The following is a 20,096-nucleotide window of genomic DNA, read 5'->3' as shown; positions in this document are numbered from 1 at the left end:
TTCTGTCTCTTTAAATCTACCATTATAGGTATCCATTTTTTTTTCCAGCTTTTCTACTTTGTCCTTCACTCCCATAAGTTCTGTGATTTGTTTTTTCAGTTTTTCTATTTCTTCTTTTTGTTCAGCCCATGTCTTCTTCATGTCCTCCCTCAATTTATCGATTTGGTTTTTGAAGAGGTTTTCCATTTCTGTTCGTATATTCAGCATTAGTTGTCTCAGCTCCTGTATCTCATTTGAACTATTGGTTTGTTCCTTTGACTGGGCCATATTTTCAATTTTCTGAGCGTGATCCGTTATCTTCTGCTGGCGTCTGGGCATTTAGTCAGATTTCCCTGGGTGTTGGACTCAACAGGTTGAAAGATTTTTCTGTGAAATCTCTGGGTTCTGTTTTTCTTATCCTGTCCAGTAGGTGGCACTTGTGGCATACGTTTGTCTGCGTGTCCCACCAGCAAAAGGTGCTGTGGGTCCTTTAACTTTGGAAAACTCTCACTGTGGGGGAGGTTCTCCAGACGAAGCGGCTTGGAAGAGTGCCAGCCGGCCCGGAGGTCCGAATGTGGGGAGGGTCGCCGGCCGCCGCAGCCCAGGAGAGCGCCCGTCCGAATTTCCTAGTCGGCCCGGAGCGCCAAGCGTGGCGGGAGGGCGCCAGCCGCCGCAGCCCGGGAGAGTGCACCGTTCCCAGCCGGACCGGGGAGTCACGTGCTTGGAAGGGACCCCCCGGTCACCATTCTCCGCAGTCTGGGGATTTCCGATCCAATTCTCTTAGTTGGTCCAGGGGGCCTCGCGTGGTGGGGGCGTCAGCCGACGCGGCTTGAGGGGACCGCCTGCCCAAAACTGTCAGCTGGCCCGGGAAGGAGGAAGGGAGGGACTCCGGCCGCTTGCCGCCCCACCCGGGAAAGCCCGTGCCCCTCGGCGATCTCACCGGAACTGGTTCTCCCAGACAGTCAGCCGTTCCAGGATGGGGTACGCTGTCTTTTTGATCTCTGTCGTGGCTCTGGGAGCTGTTCTGTATCGCTTCTACTCCCCTAGTAGCTGTTCTGGAGGAGGAAAGGTGAGGGTGGCAAGGCTGTCGAGGACGGTGGCGGAGGAGCAGGTGAAGGTGGAAGAGGGCACAGTGGTGGTTGGAGAGCCGCTGGAGTAGGAGGAGAAAGGGAAGGATAAGATGGTGGATGGAGCGCCGCCGGAGCAGAAGGGGAAAGAGAAGGGCAAGATGGCGGCGGGAGCGCCACCGGCGGAGAAAGAGGAAGAGGAGGGCTGAATGGCGGCGGGAGCACCGCCAGCGGAGAAAGAGGAAGAGGAGGGCTAGATGGCAGCAGGAGCGCCAGCGGAGAAGGGGGAAGAGGAGTGCTGAATGGCAGCAGGAGCCCCGCCGGCGGAGAAAGAGGAAGAGGAGGGCTAGATGGCGGCGGGAGCGCCGCCGGTGGAGAAAGAGGAAGAGGAGGGCTAGATGGCGGCGGGAGCGCCGGCGGAGAAAGAGGGAGAGGAGGGCTGGATGGCGGCAGGAGCGCCGCCGGCAGAGAAAGAGGAAGAGGAGGGCTAGATGGCGGCGGGAGCACCGGTGGAGAGGGAGGAAGAGGAGGGCTAGATGGTGGCGGGAGCGCCGGCGCAGAAAGAGGAGGGGCAAAAATTCTTTTTTTAAAAAAAATTTATTAATTAAAAAAAATTAACAAACCAAGTAAAACACCAACATATATAATCAGTAATTCACAATATCATCACTTAGTTGCATATTCATCATTTCTTAGAACATTTGCATTAATTCAGAAAAATAAAGACAATAAAAAAAGAAATAAAACGAAAGCAGAAAAGAAAAAAAAGAGATTATACCTACCATTCCCCTTACGCTCACTTTCATTGATCACTACCACTTCAAACTAAATTTATATTAGCATTTGTTTCCCCTATTATTTATTTTTATTCCATATGTTCTACTCGTTTGCTCACAAGGTAGACAAAAGGAGCATCAGACACAAGGTCTTCACAATCACACTGTCTCATTGTGAAAGCTATATCATTGTTCAATCACCATCAAGAAACACAGCTCTGGAACACAGCTCTACATTTTCAGGCAGTTCCCTCCAGCCTCTCCACTACATCTTGAACATCAAGTTGATATCTACTTAATGCATAAGAATAACCTCCAGGATAACCTCTTGACTCTGTTTGGAATCTCTCAGCCATTGACACTTTGTCTCATTTCACTCTTCCCCCTTTTGGTCGAGAAGGTTTTCTCAATCTCTTGATGCTGAGTTCCAGCTCATTCTAGGATTTCTGTCCCATGTTGCCAGGAAGGTCCACACCTCTGGGAGTCATGTCCCATGTAGCCAGGGGAAGGGAGTTTGCTTGTTGTGTTGGCTGGAGAGAGGGGCCACATCTGAGCAACAAAAGAGGCTCTCTTGGGGGTGACTCTTAGGCCTAAATTTTAAGCAGACTTGACCTATCCTTTGTGGGGTTTAGTTTCATATGAACAAACCCCAAGACTGGGGGCTCAGCCTATAGCTTTGGTTGTCCACACTGCTTGTGAAAATATCAAGAATTCAACTTGGGGAAGTTGAATTTCTTCCCACTCTCAGCATTCCCTGAAGGGGACTTTGCAAATACTTTTCCACTCACTGATCGAATCACTCTGGGATTCATCGGGGCATCACTCTGGACAAACCAACAAAATCTCAAATTCATAAAAACTCTTCACTCCTTGGATTAGGGAGTCAGATTTCTGGGCCAACAGGGCATCTGATCTCCTACTTCACACTTGGTATTAAACTCTGTTTTTCCTTGAAACCCCACTGTCATGCTGTGAGGCTTGAAAGGATTTATGTACCCTAGAAAAGCCATGTTTAATCCTAATCAATCTTGTGGTTGCAACTGTTTCTTCTAATTCCTACTCAGCAGTATAGGCTGGAAACTGGATTAGATTTTCTCCAGAGAGGTGACTCACCAAATTGTGGGTATTAACTTTTTTTTGTATGCTGTTTGGTGGGGTCACATTTCATTATTTTTCATGTGACTATCCCTTTATTGCAGCATCATTTATTGAATTTTTGTTTGTTTTTTGGGACTTGAATCTGAGTCTCCCGCATGGCAGGTGAGAATTCTACCACTGAACTAACACTGCAACCCCGGTATGAATTTTTGAATAGAGGGAGATGTGACTCCACCCATTCCAGGTAGATCTTGATTACTTTAGCAGAATCCTTTAAATGAGGAAGCATTTTGGAGAAAGCTTGAGAACAATGAGAGCAGCAGAGACAAGAGAACTACAGAGTCCACCAGCCGGCAACCTTTGGAGATGAAGGAGATGGGGGAGCTTCATGAAGCAAGACGCCTGGAGAAACATCTAGAAGATGTTGCCATGTTCACCATATGCCCTTCCAGTTGAGAGAAACCCTGAACTTCATCGGCCTTGCTTGAGTGAAGGTAACCTCTTGTTGGTACATTAATTTGGTCACTTTTATAGACTTGCTTTAATTTGGACTTTTCCATGGCCTAAGAATTATAAACAAGCAACTTATTAAATCCCCCTTTTCAAAAGCCACTCCATTTCTGGTATATTACATTCCGGCAACCAGCAAACAAGAACACATGCATTGGCTGTTCTGCTCATTGGGCAAAGAACCCACTGCTTTTGTCCCTGAAAAGGGACAAAGATTCTTAAGAAACAAAGGAGTCCAACTGCCTGAAGTTCTGGAGCCCCTGTGCAACAGGTAAACACAGAAGCTTTTAGTCTTGGCAACTGGGTTTTCCTCTACTCTTTCGGCACTCCAGGCCCTCAGGGACTGAAAAGCTTCAAAGAGCAACAATCCCTGAGTTGTCCCAAGTCCATCTGACTGGGTGAGTAGGTCGCCAAGGTACAAGTGGGTCTGAAAGTGGTTTTAGTTTCCTGGACTTGGGTTGGAGGTCCTGGGTCCTGCTTCCAGAATGACCTCTACACTTTTCTGTTTGCTGGGTGCCCTGTTGTATGGAGCTCAAGGCCCTGACCTGTATTTGTAATGGGGTGCAAGGCCCTGTCTTGAGTTTATCTGTTGCATATACTCCTGGAAAATAAGTAATCGAATAATTAATTATTATTTAATGAAATTAAATATGCCTGTTTAACTGTTAACTGGTGTGTTACTTAGGTACAGTAAATGTTCAATGCCTGTTAATTCGTGTGTTCAGTCTAGTTATTAATAGGTGTTACTTACATATACAGTAAGTATTAAGTGTCTGCTTAAATTTGTTAGTTGTTGTGTTGCTGTATTTGTATTGTTCATGTGTTTTCATTGGGTACAGATTGCAGAAATTCTTTAAAATGGGAAATTCTAATTCTAATAGCATTCCTACAGTTCCTTTGGACTATATTTTGAAAAATTGAAAGAGCCTATGGAAAAGAAAGTTTTTTCTGTTACACAGTCTTGCCTCAGTATGATTTACAGTCAGGAGAGAAATGGTCTGAGAATGGCTCTATGGAAAAGAACATTGTGTTAGAGTCGTTCTGCAAAAGAGTAGAAATGGGATGAGATTATATATGGTCAATTGTTTATTTGTCTCTCCCAGCAATCAATGTTTTTGAGAAAATTTGACTTGCAAAGATTAGAGGAGAAAAGAAAAATGTTCTTCCTGATTCATATCCGGAGATCTAATGGAATCTTCATTAATTTCTTCTTCTTCATATAAATGAAAAGCCAATAAATCAAGACAGGAAGCCCAAATTGGGCACACCACAAAGGGATGAAAAAAGCAGAATATTTCCGTGTTGCTCAAATTTGTTCTTTCTCTCCCTAAGTCAAACTGTGCAAATAAACTCACTACCTTTCCCCCAAGTGGCACATGACTTTCAGAAGTAAATTTCCCTGATATCGGGGGATGAGCAACGGATCCGTGACCTGAAGGGAAGAAGAAATAAAGTTTCAGTGGCTAAGAGATTTCACACAGTGTTGGGAGATGATTCTGGAGGTTACTCTTCGGTAGGTCTCAGTCAGATATTGCCAACACTATACTTGAAAACCCTAAGGAACACACCAGGTTCCCTCTATCATAGTTATGAATCACCTCCTACTCTTTTTATTTAAACTTATAATTTTCAATTTACTGATTGTGGGGATCCAGGGCCTGGGATTCCCCATCATACTGAGCAAGTCACTGCATGTAGCTGCCTACATGACAGACACTACAGGTCATCAGATCTCCTCAGGGGGGAAAGAACGTACAAACAGTATCATAAATAAGACACTGAAACTACCCCCTCTTGATCACTGTTGATAGCAAACCTCCAAACTTCTTTGTCATGAGACCCTGAAGTGCCCTCACAACTTTGTCCTAAACTTATAAACCCTAGCACTGCCCCATCCCTCTGGCGGGTGCTAACCTTCATTTTCTATGGCCAGCTGCATGGAAGATCTGATCCTGTCCGTCAGACCTAATAAACTCACGCCTAACTCTGTGACAGGTGTATTCTTTGGTTTTAGGACTGAACTGGGTTGTAACACTGATTAAGTTTATCTTTCAGAGATATCTCTCCAAGAAAAACAACCAGTTTCACTCCTTGTCATGGTTAGGGACAGGTGTCAACTTGGCCAAGCTGTGGTACCTGTTCATCTGATTGGGCAAGCGCTGGCCTGTCTGTTGCAATGAGGACATTTCATAGGATTAGGTCATGATCACGTCAGCTACATCCACAGCTGATTCCATTTGTAATCAGCCAAAGGGGAGTGTCTTCTGCAATTAGTGATGCTAAATCCAATCATGGGAAGCCTTTTAAGGAGGACTCAGAGGAGACAGGTTGCATTCCTGCTTTGGCTGGTGAGCCTCTCCTGTGGAGTTCATCCAGGCCATCCATTGGAGTCATCGGCTTCGCAGCCTGCCCTGTGGATTTTGGACTCTGCGTTCCTACGGTCACGTGAGACACTTTCATAAATTTTATATTTGCAAGTGTTCCCTGTTGGTTCTGTTTCTCTAGAGAACCCTAACTAATACATCTTGGTACCGGGAGTGGTTCTTAAGGAACAGAATCTTAAAAATGGGTTTTTATGAATGGTTTTCTACTCTGACTGGGCTCAGAGACACTAAGGACTCTGATTCCCGTAATCAGAATGACACTCCCAATCCATGGACTGAGTTGGCAAAGGAGATAGTCAAAATATCATCATTCGATTCTCCTAATGCTTCGCTTGTACGAAGCCAGACTCTGGGGGATAATGTTTTTGACATCTTTACAGAGTTTTGTAGGAATAAGAGTTATAGAGATGTTGGGTGGTTGTTGTTAGATACACTGTCTACATTAAAGGGTGAAAGGGATGGGCTTAAGGCTTCAAACAAGAAGCTTAAGTGCCGTCTGAAAGATGTAGAGGTTTCTATGAGTATCCTGAAGGAAAATTTTATTTCCTGTAGCCGTAGACTTGAGATCTCTGAAAATCAGACTCAGAATCTTATTGTTAGAGTAGCAACTTTACAACGTAAACTGAAATCTCAGTCTTGCATGGTGTCTGCCGTTAAAGTGAGGGCATTGATTGGAAAGGAGTGGGACCCTGAAAAATGGGATGGTGACATATGGATTGATAATGATGTTGGGGGTGAGGTTGAAACCCTAGACCATGCTGAGCCTTCTTTAGATAACCCTGTAATAGTCTGCCCTGAGGACATAGCCGCCCCACCTCCAGCTTGCCTTGAGGAATTGGCCACCCAACCTCCTCCTGAAGGGATTAGCCCTAGAGTTATTAATCCTGTTTCACCAGATGAAACTGCAAATGAAAGCCCTGAAGCAAATGGCTTGGAAGATATTTCTAATTCTTTTCATGACCCACCCCCACCACCCCTCATTTCTTCTAGACCTATAACTAGACTAAAGTCCCAACAGGCCCCTAAAGGTGAGGTACAAAGTATCATACATGAGGAGGTACATTATACTCCAAAAGAACTGTGTGAGCTTTCCAATTTATATAGACAGAAATCAGGGGAATATGTGTGGCAATGGATCTTAAGAGTGTGGGATAATGGTGGGAGGAATATAAGGCTGGATCAGGCTGAATTTATTGATATGGGCCCACTAAGCAGAGATTCTGCATTCAATGTTATAGCTCGAACAGTTAGAAAAGGTGTTAACAGCTTGTTTGGGTGGTTGGTTTAAACATGGATCAAAAGGTGGCCAACATTACCTGAGGTTGAAATGCCAGAACTGCCCTGGTATAATGTAGATGAGGGGATCCAGAGGCTTAGAGAGATTGGGATGTTAGAGTGGATTTATCATGCAAAGCCTGCCCTTACACCCCAGGAATGTCCAGAGGATGCACCTTTTACCAGAACAGTGAGAAATAAATTTGTGAGACTAGCACCATCATCCCTCAAGAGCTCTGTGGTTGCACTTCTCTGTAGGTCAGATATTACTGTAGGAACTGCTGTCACTGAGCTGGAATCCTTAAACACAATGGGGATGACAGGATCCCGAGTTGGCAGAAGCCAGGTGGCAGCACTTAATCACCAAAGACAGGGTAGACGTGGGTATTATAATAGACAACAAACTCAAAGGAGGCATCAAAATTATATGACACGCAGAGATTTGTGGCATTGGCTAGTAAATCATGGGGTGCCTAGAAATACAATAGAAGGGCAGTCTACTAAATTCTTGTTGGAGCTGTATAAACAAAAGAGTTCTAGGTCAAGGGAACAGAAGTCTAACCTGAATTACAAAAACACAGAGTCACGGCCCCTTAACCAATTTCCAGACTTGTAACAGTTTACAGACCCTGAGCCCCTTGAATGAAGGGGAGGCCAGGTCCCGATGGGGAAGAAACCTGTTACACTGCCACAAATTTATACTGTTAACCTTCCTCTAAGTCTTCCCCAAGGAGACCGACGGCCTTTTACCAGGGTAACTGTGCATTGGGGAAAAGGAAATGATCAGATATTTCGGGGATTATTAGACACTGGTTCAGAAGTGACATTAATTCCAGGGGACCCAAAACGCCACTCTGGACCACCAGTCAGAGTGGGGGCTTATGGAGGCCAGGTGATCAATGGAGTTTTAGCTCAGGTCCGTCTCACAGTGGGTCCAGTGGGCCCCCGGACCCATTCTGTAGTTATTTCCCCAGTTCCGGAATGTATAATTGGCATAGACATACTGAGCAACTGGCAGAATCCCCACGTTGGTTCTCTAACTCGTGCAGTGAGGGCTATTATGGTGGGAAAGGCCAAGTGGAAGCCACTAGAACTGCCCCTACCAAGCAAAATAGTAAATCAAAAGCAATACCGTATTCCTGGAGGGATTGCAGAGATTACTGCCACTCTTAAGGACTTGAAAGATGCAGGGGTGGTGATTCCCACCACATCCCCATTCAACTCTCCTATTTGGCCTGTGCAGAAAACAGATGGGTCTTGGAGAATGACAGTGGATTATCGTAAACTCAACCAGGTGGTAACTCCAATTGCAGCTGCTGTTCCAGATGTAGTACCATTGCTTGAGCAAATCAATACATCCCCTGGTACCTGGTATGCAGCTATTGATCTGGCAAATGCTTTTTTCTCAATAGCTATTAGTAAGGACCACCAGAAACAGTTTGCTTTCAGCTGGCAAGGTCAGCAATATACTTTCACTGTCCTACCTCAGGGGTATATCAACTCTCCAGCCCTATGTCATAATCTTGTTCGCAGAGACCTTGATCGTTTCTCCCTCCCACGAGACATCACACTGGTCCATTATATTGATGATATCATGTTGATTGGACCTAGTGAGCAAGAAGTAGCAACTACTCTAGATTTACTGGTAAGGCATTTGCGTGTCAGAGGATGGGAGATAAATCCAACAAAAATACAGGGGCCTTCCACCTCAGTAAAATTTCTAGGTGTCCAGTGGTGTGGGGCATGTCGAGATATCCCTTCTAAGGTGAAGGATAAATTGCTGCATCTGGCCCCTCCCACAACCAAAAAAGAGGCACAACGCCTAGTGGGTCTTTTTGGATTTTGGCGACAACATATTCCTCATTTGGGTGTGCTACTCCGGCCCATTTATCGAGTGACCAGAAAAGCTGCTAATTTTGAGTGGGGACCTGAACAAGAGGAGGCTCTGCGACAGGTCCAGGCTGCTGTGCAAGCTGCTCTGCCACTTGGGCCATATGATCCAGCAGATCCAATGGTGCTGGAAGTGTCAGTGGCAAATAGAGATGCTGTCTGGAGCCTTTGGCAGGCCCCTATAGGAGAATCACAACGCAGACCCTTAGGATTTTGGAGCAAAGCCTTACCATCTGCTGCAGATAACTACTCTCCTTTTGAGAAACAGCTTTTGGCCTGCTACTGGGCCTTAGTAGAGACTGAATGCTTAACCATGGGCCACCAAGTTACCATGAGACCTGAGTTGCCTATCATGAGTTGGGTGTTGTCTGACCCACCAAGCCATAAAGTTGGGCGTGCACAGCAGCACTCTATTGTAAAGTGGAAATGGTATATACGAGATAGAGCCAGAGCAGGTCCTGAAGGCACAAGTAAGTTACATGAAGAAGTGGCACAAATGCCCATGGTTTCCACTCCTGCTGCCACATTACCTTCTCTTTCCCAGACCAGAGCTATGGCCTCTTGGGGAGTTCCTTACAGTGAATTGACTGAGGAAGAGAAAACTCGGGCCTGGTTTACAGATGGTTCAGCACGATATGCAGGTACCACCCGAAAGTGGGCAGCTGCAGCATTACAACCCCTTTCTGGGGTGTCCTTGAAGGACAGTGGTGAGGGGAAATCCTCCCAGTGGGCAGAACTTCGAGCAGTGCACCTGGTTGTTCATTTTGCTTGGAAGGAAAACTGGCCAGAGGTGCATTTGTATACTGACTCATGGGCTGTTGCTAATGGTTTGGCTGGATGGTCAGGGACTTGGAAAGACCATAATTGGAAAATTGGTGACAAAGAGGTCTGGGGAAGAAGTATGTGGATAGACCTTTCTGAGTGGGCTAAAAACATGAAGATATTTGTGTCCCATGTGAATGCACACCAGAGGGTGACTTCAGCAGAGGAAGATTTTAATAATCAAGTGGATAAGATGACCCGTTCTATGGATACCAGTCAGCCTCTTTCCCCAGCAACTCCTGTTATTGTCCAATGGGCTCATGAACAAAGTGGTCATGGTGGTAGGGATGGAGGTTATGCATGGGCTCAGCAACATGGACTTCCACTCACCAAGGCTGACCTGGCTACAGCCACTGCTGAGTGCCCAATCTGCCAGCAGCAGAGACCCACACTCAGCCCCCGATATGGCACCATTCCCCGAGGTGACCAGCCAGCTACATGGTGGCAGGTTGATTACATTGGACCACTCCCTTCATGGAAGGGGCAGCGATTTGTTCTAACTGGAATAGACACATACTCTGGATATGGGTTTGCTTTCCCTGCACGCAATGCTTCTGCCAAAACTACTATCCGTGGGCTTACAGAATGCCTTATCCATCATCATGGTATTCCACATAGCATTGCTTCGGATCAAGGAACACACTTCACAGCAAATGAAGTGCGAGAATGGGCACATGCTCATGGAATTCTCTGGTCTTACCATGTTCCCCATCATCCAGAAGCAGCTGGATTGATAGAACGGTGGAATGGCCTTTTGAAAACTCAATTACGGTGCCAACTAGGTGGCAAAAACTTGAAAGGCTGGGGTAATGTTCTCCAGGAAGCTGTGTATGCTCTGAATCAGCGTCCGCTGTATGGTGCTGTTTCTCCCATAGCCAGGATCCATGGGTCCAGGAACCAAGGGGTGGAAATGGGTGTGGTGTCACTCACTATTACTCCTAGTGATCCACTAGGAAAATTTCTGCTTCCTGTCCCTGCTACCCTGAGTTCTGCTGGTCTACAGGTTTTAGTTCCAAAACAGGGTGTGCTTTCTCCAGGAGAAACAACAGTGATACCACTGAACTGGAAGTTAAGATTGCCACCTGGCCACTTTGGGCTACTTATGCCTCTGGATCAACACACCAAGAAGGGGATTACATTATTGTCTGGGGTAATTGACCCTGACTATCAGAAGGAAGTAGGACTGCAACTACATAATGGAGGTAAAGAAGAGTTTTCTTGGAATATAGGAGATCCCCTGGGGCATCTATTAGTACTACCATGCCCTGTGATTAAAATCAATGGAAAACTGCAACAACACAATCCAGGCAGGACCACTAATGGCTCTGAGACTTCAGGAATGAAGGTTTCGGTCACCCCACCAGGCAAAGAACCACGGCCAGCTGAAGTGCTTGCTGAGGGGAAAGGGAACATGGAATGGGTAGTGGAAGAAGGTAGTGATAAATATGAACTTCGACCACGTGATCGGTTACAGAAACGAGGACTGTAATGCTGTTTTGTTTGTGTTATACTATTTAAGTTGTAAGATATCAAGTTTAAGAATGAATGTTGCCCAAGGATTTGCACGCTATTCTGGAGAGATTTAATGTGTTTCCAGTTATATGCAGGACAGTTGAGTATTGTCAGGAAAAAAAAATAAATGTGCGTTTATTTGTTTTCATTTGGAAATTAAGTATGGTCTAAGGTGATATATATATATATATATATATATGTGCCAAGTTGACAAGGGGTGGACTGTCATGGTTAGGGACAGGTGTCAACTTGGCCAAGCTGTGGTATCTGTTCATCTGATTGGGCAAGCGCTGGCCTGTCTGTTGCAATGAGGACATTTCATAGGATTAGGTCATGATCACGTCAGTTACATCCACAGCTGATTCCATTTGTAATCAGCCAAAGGGGAGTGTCTTCTGCAATTAGTGATGCTAAATCCAATCATGGGAAGCCTTTTAAGGAGGACTCAGAGGAGACAGGTTGCATTCCTGCTTTGGCTGGTGAGCCTCTCCTGTGGAGTTCGTCCAGGCCATCCATTGGAGTCATCGGCTTCGCAGCCTGCCCTGTGGATTTTGGACTCTGCGTTCCTACGGTCACGTGAGACACTTTCATAAATTTTATATTTGCAAGTGTTCCCTGTTGGTTCTGTTTCTCTAGAGAACCCTAACTAATACACTCCTCTACCTGATAATGTCGATACCCCTTTTCAATACAAAGAAGTTAGAAGGGTCAATGCCCAGCTATCCCTCAAGACTGAGGAAGGGACAAAAACAAAAGGAACCATAACCAAGAAATTAAGAATTAATAAATGATGATGATCAAAGAATTACTATATGGATGTTCTTCTCTATATACTGTAGAACAGCAGAAAGTAATACCTGATATTACCAAGACCCAACTAGTCTCAACCTTGTTTATACTTACTATTGTAATGGTTATGATAGCCTAGACTCAGCCCTATTTATACTGTCTATGGTAATGTTTATTTCAACCTAGCCTTAGCCCTATTTATACTATTGTAATGGTCATTCTAGCTTAGACTCAGCCCTGTTTGTACTTGGTATTGCAATGGTAACAATTCCATCTCCCCTTCCTCAATCCATAAATCCCTAAACTCAGACTCCAGAAGACAAATATTTGGTCTGTCTCTGATCTCCATGTGATCTCCTGCTTCACCCTTAGCATTAAATTCTCTTTGAAACCCCAGTGTCATGGATTGCCTGTTACACACACTGGGCAGAGAAACCACTGCTTTTGCTCAGTATCAGTATCACAAGATATGTGGTACTAGTGGTAAGTCTAAACAACATATTTTGGTTTTTATTTATCTTCTCTCTCAAACTAAATTTCTTAAAACTCCCCAATACACAAAACACTCTATTTGCTTACCTGAGTAGAACAGAGATCTTCTCTTACATTTAGACTCATCAAAGTCATACTAAAAAAAAAAAATACATATATATGATGACATTTAATTTGTATGCTAAGAATCAATCTAGTCTCAAAATAGCTCCTCAAAAATTATAAACTAATTACAAAGGTAAAATTACAAAGGTTACAACAGAGAAACACAGTAGGCACTACCTTAACCAAGTGATCAAAGTTAACATTACCAATAATGGGACAAGCCAACATCTTGTGCCTTAGAAGGTCAGACATCACTCATGTATATACACATTCCTGCCCAAAATATGCAATCTGAATCTAATCATTCAACAAATCCAAACCGAGGAACATTTAAATAAATGACAACCCTCTACTCTCATAAGCATCAATGTTATTAAAGACCTGTGCTTTTAGTAAGGCTGAAAAACTGTACCAGATTATAGGCAGCAAAGGAGGCAACTAAATAAAATGTACATTTCTTGGATTGGATCGGAACCAGGAAAAATTTTTCCTAAAGGACATTACTGAAATAACTGGTGAATTTTAATAAATTTCCTAATAATTTAACAGTGGTTACATATGAGAATGCTGTTAGGAAAAATATACTGAAGTACTAATATTTAGGGGTAGAGGGACATAATGTTTTCAAATCACCTTCAGATAGCTCAGGGAAAAAAAATGTGTGCCTTTGTGTGTGCAGTGGAGAGAAACAGAGATAATGGTGTAAAGCAAATATGACAAAATATTAAAAATTGGTGAACCCAAGCAAAGGGTACAAGGGAGTTCTATTCTTACTGTACGTTTGAAATTATTTCAAAATAAGAAGCTTAAAAAACGAGTTAATTTTTAAATTAAGAAGCTTAAAAAAACGAGTTAATTTGTTTTTTAAACAAGACACTGTAAATAAAAGTTTCAAAAATAATTTCCACAACGCCATACCTAGCTTTGTATAAACACAACCTTTAAAATTTTATGGTGGGGTTTGTTTCCTGATAGAAAACTTGTTTTTCCTATGTATGTGACATATATGTGCCAAGCAAAGAGACATCTAGCAATCCGTGCCCACAAATTACTTTTCTCCCACAAGCTAAAGTTCACTAGACTTTTGTCCGCTAGAAATGTGTACAGCTTTCTCCCTAAACTTTTAAGTGCCGCCAGGAGAGGAGGATTGCTTTGGTCTTCAAGCTACCAGGCAAAACTTTCTGGGGGCGGGGGTGTGCACGCCGTTTAGTGGTAGAACTGTGGCCGGCCACGAGGGAGACCTGGGTGGATTCCCCGCCCCTGTGCTCAAAAACAAACAAAAAACTCAACAAGTGGTGCTGCAATAACGGATTCACACAGAGAACAATGACCCCCACGGCGCACAGCACACAAAAACCCCACTTTCTGGGGAAGAGCCGCAGGTCCCGTGCCCGCGGGCCCGCAGCCTCGGCCGGACCCGCACAGGGGGAGATGTGAGAGGCGGGCGCGTCCGCACTGCCGGAACGAGCCTGGGCACTCGGGCCGGCTTCTCCCCGGAGCGGGGGTGCACCGCCTGCCGTCGCGAGCACAGGGCGGCGAAAGCGAGGACGCGGGCCTCGGGACAGGGAGGAGGAGGAGGCGGCGGCCTCACCTCTGCCGGGCAGCTGCCCCCTAGTCCGTAGCGGCTTTTCAGACGCTCAACTTCGAAATCTTGACCAGGCGGCTTGACCACCCTGGGCTCCATGACTTGCCGAGGACACCGTTGCAAACCCACGGGGGGGGGGGGGGGGGGGGGGGGGGCAGGGGGCGGGGCTCGCGGCGGCGGAAGTGCGTCACGACGTCGGGCACGGCAGCAGGCCGCGGCCGCCACTCTTGCGCTTCTGGCGCGCGGTGGTGCGCGGCCGGCAGGTCGAGGCTGTCGCTGCTGCTGAGGCAGCGCTCGGCACAGTCTGCGCGAGGGGGCGCCGAAGCTTGCGGACCTCCGTGAGTGTCGCTCTTCTCTAAAGACTAAAAAGGTCCTTAAGTTCCGTGGTTTAAGGACTCAGATTCCTTTTTCAGCGTTATTTGGACTGATACTTGGGTGTTTTATTTACACTTCCTCGTGTAAGAAAAAAAAGCTACTTGGATTTTTCCTGGGTTGTGTCCAAGGAACCCAATACCAGTTGATACAGAGATCGTGGTAAGCGGTTTCTGGGCTCAACAGGTTCCGTTTTTAGCCGATCTGCCCCCTGTCCTCTGAAAATAATTTACCCATACCCTTAGGGTGGAGTAAAACCACCTTAGGCGCTCGCCACTCTTCTAACCTACCCGTCGAGTGAACGTGGGCAGGTCTACACCACCGCAGACGGTCCAAGCCTGAACAGTAGTACCATCCAACGTGCCCCGAAGAGCTTCAGTCTGACTCTTTAGCTTGTTTATGCCATACCAACATACTCCTGGCTTTTAATACGTAAGTACACTTTGCTAACCATAAAACCGTCATATGTATGTGTGTGTATATATTAAGATATATATGTATATATATATATATATTACGATATATATATGTATAAAAGGAAGAAATATCAATATAGCAAAATGCTAAGCACAGAAATTTCAAAGATTACCTCCTCACTTTTCTTACCATTGCCCTGGGTCCCAAAAAGTTAAGATGTGGCATAATTGTTAAAAAGTGATATTAGAATGCAATCTGTTTCTTAACTACTTAGCAGGAGCTCAGATGTTTATTGCCATGATGTATCAACCTCAAAATCTATGTTAAACACTGAAGGAAATAATTGTTTAACCATTCAATTTCTCTAATTTATACAATAACAATATTGCAATTCTTTATTTTTCTAAAGAATACAACTGCATGTCTGAACTAAAAAATTCTGCTGAATTCTCTGGATTATTTTTAAAACCCTCAAATGCCCAAACTTTATAAGATCAATAGTTTAATAAAGTAGCTATTATCTAAACATCTAAATCAATACTTTTTGCCATAAAGTACTACTTAAAGCATACAAATGAATTCCTTATTTCCTATTTTAAGTAGTTTTTAACGAGACTATAAAATCCAACTAGGTAATTTTTAGGTTTTGGGTTAATATCACATCAACAATTAAATAGCAAAACTAGGAAACGACATGAGTTTTTCCTGGAATGTGACATAAAGCTTTTGTTATAAATGCGTCAAGCCACTTTTTAGAGCACGGCTTTTTACAATTATGAGTAAAGGAAAAAGATGTGGTATGTAGTGTGATTTTAACGTATGCATCTTTGGAATACTTAATACCGGAAAAGTCAATTTACATGTCATTTTAATAAAATATTTTTTGTCACAGTAGAAGTTTTTAAAGCATTTTAATTTATAACTTTAACACTTTAAGATAGCAAGAAATCAGTGTTAGAAAATATCCTAAAATGCACTTGTATTTACTTGGAATTTATTCTAAAATAATGGCAAAGACATCAGCTGTCTAGGCTGAAAATTTACAACAAATCAACTTGTATTACATCGGTTTCTAAAGAAGCCGATTTAGAATACTAAACATGCATCCATGAAGTCCATGGTTTTCTTTTTGAGGTTTAAGTAGTTCAACAATACATTTGGAGTAAGTTTGGGACAAGTTGTTTACAGTGATGATACTCCATCACTCTTTGCCCACACATAACACCCTTCCCCTCATTTGATGGTTGAACTGCTGTTAGTAAATAAATACCCCATTTCTCAATTTCCAAGAAACAGGGAATATTTACTCCCTCTGTCCTTTCTTAACTAACCAAAATGAGATAATTTTACTGGAAAGAACATGGAAGGGGAAGGTGGTCTTATGACTGGAGTATTCAACATTTTGTCTCTACATGGATTCTTTGTAGTTCTACACTGAGTTGGCTGATGAGAACACCCCCCCCCCCACCTTTTTAAGCAGTTTGCCCAACTTTTGACACTAGTCATCCATTACTAAATACATTTTCAGCCTGTATCAAAACTTGAATAGTCACTTCTTCGGGTGCTCTGGAAACTATATGGCAGCTTGGAGTTTACTGATCTTTGTCATCTTTATGTCTGGTACTACATTGATGAACAGACAACCAGATGCACAAGTAATGAATTTTTTTTTTAAATGTCATGTCTATTATCAATGTCACTTTATTTCTGCTACAAAATTCACCAGAAAAAGGTACTGAAACAATCTTGTATAAAGCAAATCTTTAACCAAAGAACATGGTATAGACCTTTTAAAAAAATATTCATATTTTATCACAATAACTGAAGGAAAAAACTCAAGTTCTTATATTAGAATCAAGCTATAGTTTCTGAGGTAGTAGAGACAGATGACAGAAGAGTTAAAAAACCAACTAACCAAACAAAAAAACTGAAGGAAATAACTTGTTTCAAATGTAAAAGGGCATAGGAAGCTATATATTTAAAGAGAAGAAGGTATCCTACTTAAAAATTAATTTATAACTATACAGGAGGTGCAAGAATTATAAAAGAGCACTTAGGTTAAGTCTCTACCCTCTGGCTCTACGCATTCATAAATGAGTCTCTATACACAAATGAGCACACCAATAGTTAAGATTACGAAATATATTTCAAATCTAAAAAAAAAATTCCAGGTTGTAGTCCTTTTATTCAAAAGGTAAGTATAGCCATGCAGTAAGTCCAAATATCTAAAAAGGAATTAAATTGCATATATCATATACCTTCAATAGTTTGAGAAGGTCTATTGCTTTTAACAAGATTAGTATTATTCCATTTGAATACAAATATGTCAGGAGTACATAAACACAAGTACACCTGAAATATACCAGTGTTTAAACTTTTATTTCACACCATGCAAGGTCAATTATAACACATTTAAAAATGACAACAGCTATAAGCTGCATTTTACATTTATACATTGGAAACGTCCATTTTAAAAAGCTGAACATAATTACCATAGTGTCTGTAACAGCTAAGCTTCAATTTAACTGTTTATACAGATTAAATTTACTATGAAAAACAATGATTTTATATCTGTCCACATTCTGTGATAATAATTCTTCGACTAACCAACCCTTTAGGAGAACCAAATGATTCAATCTTTTTAACAGTATCCATGCCGTCCTTAACAAACCCAAATACTACATGCTTAAAGTCCAAATGTTCTGCTTTTTTGAGTGTTATAAGAAATTGGGAATTATTGGTATTCTGTCCTTGATTGGCCATTGATAATAAGCCAGGACCAGTATGTTTCACATCAAAATTTTCATCTTCAAAGTTATCTCCATAAATGGACCGTCCTCCTGTTCCATCATGTTTGGTGATATCTCCCCCCTGAAAAAATATTTCAGTTAATAGGAATCCTGAGTAAAACATTAAAATACACACAGAACTCATCAGTACAGGATAAACCCTAAAAGCCCCATTTCTTTAAGAATGTGGTTTGAAAACTAAGAATTTCCATCTCTGAAAGAAAAATGAAAACGTCTTTTTTCCCACCCTCAGTTTCTAGCACGTTTCAAGGGATTAGCCACAGTTAAACTTTTTTAGATTGAAAGTTACTGTTGGAGGGGTGATTTGTGTGTTTGACACTAACATGTGGAAAGCTAGGAAATCTTAAGAAAACTATAGGATGAAGGCAAGGAGAATTACTCAAATTTCCCAAGGTAATGTAAGACATTCTTCTAGGCTTCAATTTTGATACACAGTTAATACTTACTTGGCAAACAAAATCTGGAACTACTCTGTGGAAAATGGAATTCTTGAAACCAAAGCCCTTCTCTCCAGTGCATAATGCTCTGAAATTCTCAGCAGTTTGAGGTACAATGTTGGAAAATAATTCCATGGTTATACGTCCGAGAGGTTCATCATCCACAGAAACATCAAAAAACACCACAGGATTTGTCTCCTTTGACAATTCTGTCAGTGATCCCTGTCCTTTCTGGAGTTTCAATAAATTCTGTTGACATTCTTCAAATTTTTTCTTAAAACATTCAGCCATTTCTTTAGTTTTAAATCGCACTGCAAGCTGTTCCACTTTTGCTTCTCCATCTTAAAAAAAAAACGCAGTGACCTTACATTAAAATAATTGATATAAACTATTTTAATTATTTTAATGTTTGTTATGGATTTTAGAAAAGTCCAAAAAATGAAAAGTAGCATCTGAATGTAGAAACTCACCAGCATAATCTGAGGCAGTCCAAACTAAAGCATTGTTTGAAATATTGAAGGGTTTTAATGCCATCGTTTTGGTAATAACGTGGTTTGCGCACACTTTAAAGACCTGGTCTCTTCTCATTAGGATCCGATAATAATTCTTCACTGTATGCCAAAGAATCTTTATATCGCCAACACCACGCTCTTTCCACTGCTTGACATCTCGATCCCATCTATAAAGTTTGGCTCTCTCTTTAAATAAAATTTCCTCATCTTCTTCTCCAGATTTTACTTCTACCTATAGTAGAAGATGAAAGCATTGATGCAGCTTATAACAAATTTCATAGCAAATTACAAAGATCCACATTCTTTAATAGATATTAAAATATTTTTCTTTGTAATGGCGTTAACAGAATTTGAGGTGCAGTCTCAAGATAAAAGGTGACATATACTAGGGATAGGAATACATCCTAATTGGGATGAAGCAATGAAGACCTGATGTCTTTAAATTTCATTTGTCTCTTACAGAGTATTCTTCCTCCTTTTAGAAATTAAATGCCTTCACAGGAGAGAAGAGCTTTTGAAAAGTCTTGTTTTTTTTTTTAACTTTTTTTTTTTTTTTTTAACATGGGCAGGCACCAGGAAGCGAACCCGGGTCCTCGGGCATGGCAGGTAAGCACTCTTACCTGCTGAGCCACCGTGGCCCGCCCGAAAAGTCTTGTTTTTGAAAAGTATTAACTACAGAATGAGGTTGAAAAACTAGTAATTCGCCTAAAAACAACAATTTTGCCCAGAAAATGTAAGTTTTATTTTATTGAAAGTACTTTTCCAAGTAGGAGATTAGATATTGTTTTTTGTGTCCAGAATTATGCTGTGAAAACAAACATGATATTCTAACAAGGGGAAGAACTTAAGCTCTAACCAACAATTTCATAAAGAATTTACCAAACAACATTTATACATTAACAGAGATGACAATTTGAATTCAAAGGATGGACTTACAATAAACACAGAGCTTCCATTTCAAATTGTAAATACTCTAAAAGAAATGCAAAGTAGTCCTAAAAATTAAGGCTAAGTTTTTAGCTTAAAATGAGAAACTAGTTATTAGTAAGATTTTCATTCCTTAATATTTACCTCTGGTAATGACACTATTGGTTCAAAATGTATGTCTTCATTATGCACTACTTCTTCATCACTGCCATCTTCATCTTCGCCACCTTTACTGGTTGACTGTGTTCCAAACACGGCTGCTCCAGTGTTTGCCCACTGAAAGTTTTTATCTGAAAAATAAATTAGGATATTTAAGCAGTGGTATCCACTGTAAACT

At 42.3% G+C, this 20,096-nt stretch overlaps 2 protein-coding genes across 5 annotated transcripts in view; both read right to left on the bottom strand.

The window, feature by feature from the left end:
* CCDC138 (coiled-coil domain containing 138) overlaps positions 1-14,409 on the bottom strand; it is a 98,272-nt gene extending 83,863 nt beyond the window's left edge. For 2 of the 3 annotated variants that reach the window (XM_077134948.1, XM_077134950.1), the window contains exons 1-2: positions 14,291-14,404; positions 12,682-12,730 (exon numbers count right to left, since the gene is read on the bottom strand). In XM_077134948.1, coding sequence (XP_076991063.1) covers positions 12,682-12,729 — 48 coding nt within the window. In that variant the 5' untranslated portion in view covers position 12,730; positions 14,291-14,404. Of the gene's footprint in view, positions 1-12,681; positions 12,731-14,290 lie in introns of all 3 variants that reach the window. The other variant, XM_077134949.1, reaches the window with a different exon arrangement.
* A 2,829-nt stretch (positions 14,410-17,238) lies between these two features.
* The window catches only part of LOC143661385 (E3 SUMO-protein ligase RanBP2), a 94,239-nt gene continuing 91,381 nt past the window's right edge, over positions 17,239-20,096 (bottom strand). For both annotated transcript variants that reach the window (XM_077134939.1, XM_077134940.1), the window contains 4 exons: positions 19,904-20,049; positions 18,791-19,064; positions 18,330-18,661; positions 17,239-17,944 (listed from right to left, as the gene is read on the bottom strand). In XM_077134939.1, coding sequence (XP_076991054.1) covers positions 17,639-17,944; positions 18,330-18,661; positions 18,791-19,064; positions 19,904-20,049 — 1,058 coding nt within the window. In that variant the 3' untranslated portion in view covers positions 17,239-17,638. The remainder of the gene's footprint in view (positions 17,945-18,329; positions 18,662-18,790; positions 19,065-19,903; positions 20,050-20,096) is intronic.

Source organism: Tamandua tetradactyla, chromosome 17 (genome assembly GCF_023851605.1).
Source record: "Tamandua tetradactyla isolate mTamTet1 chromosome 17, mTamTet1.pri, whole genome shotgun sequence".
NCBI classification, from domain to species: domain Eukaryota; kingdom Metazoa; phylum Chordata; class Mammalia; order Pilosa; family Myrmecophagidae; genus Tamandua; species Tamandua tetradactyla.
The sequence above is the reverse complement of the archived record's forward strand: the minus strand, read 5'-3'. Positions and strand labels throughout refer to the sequence as shown.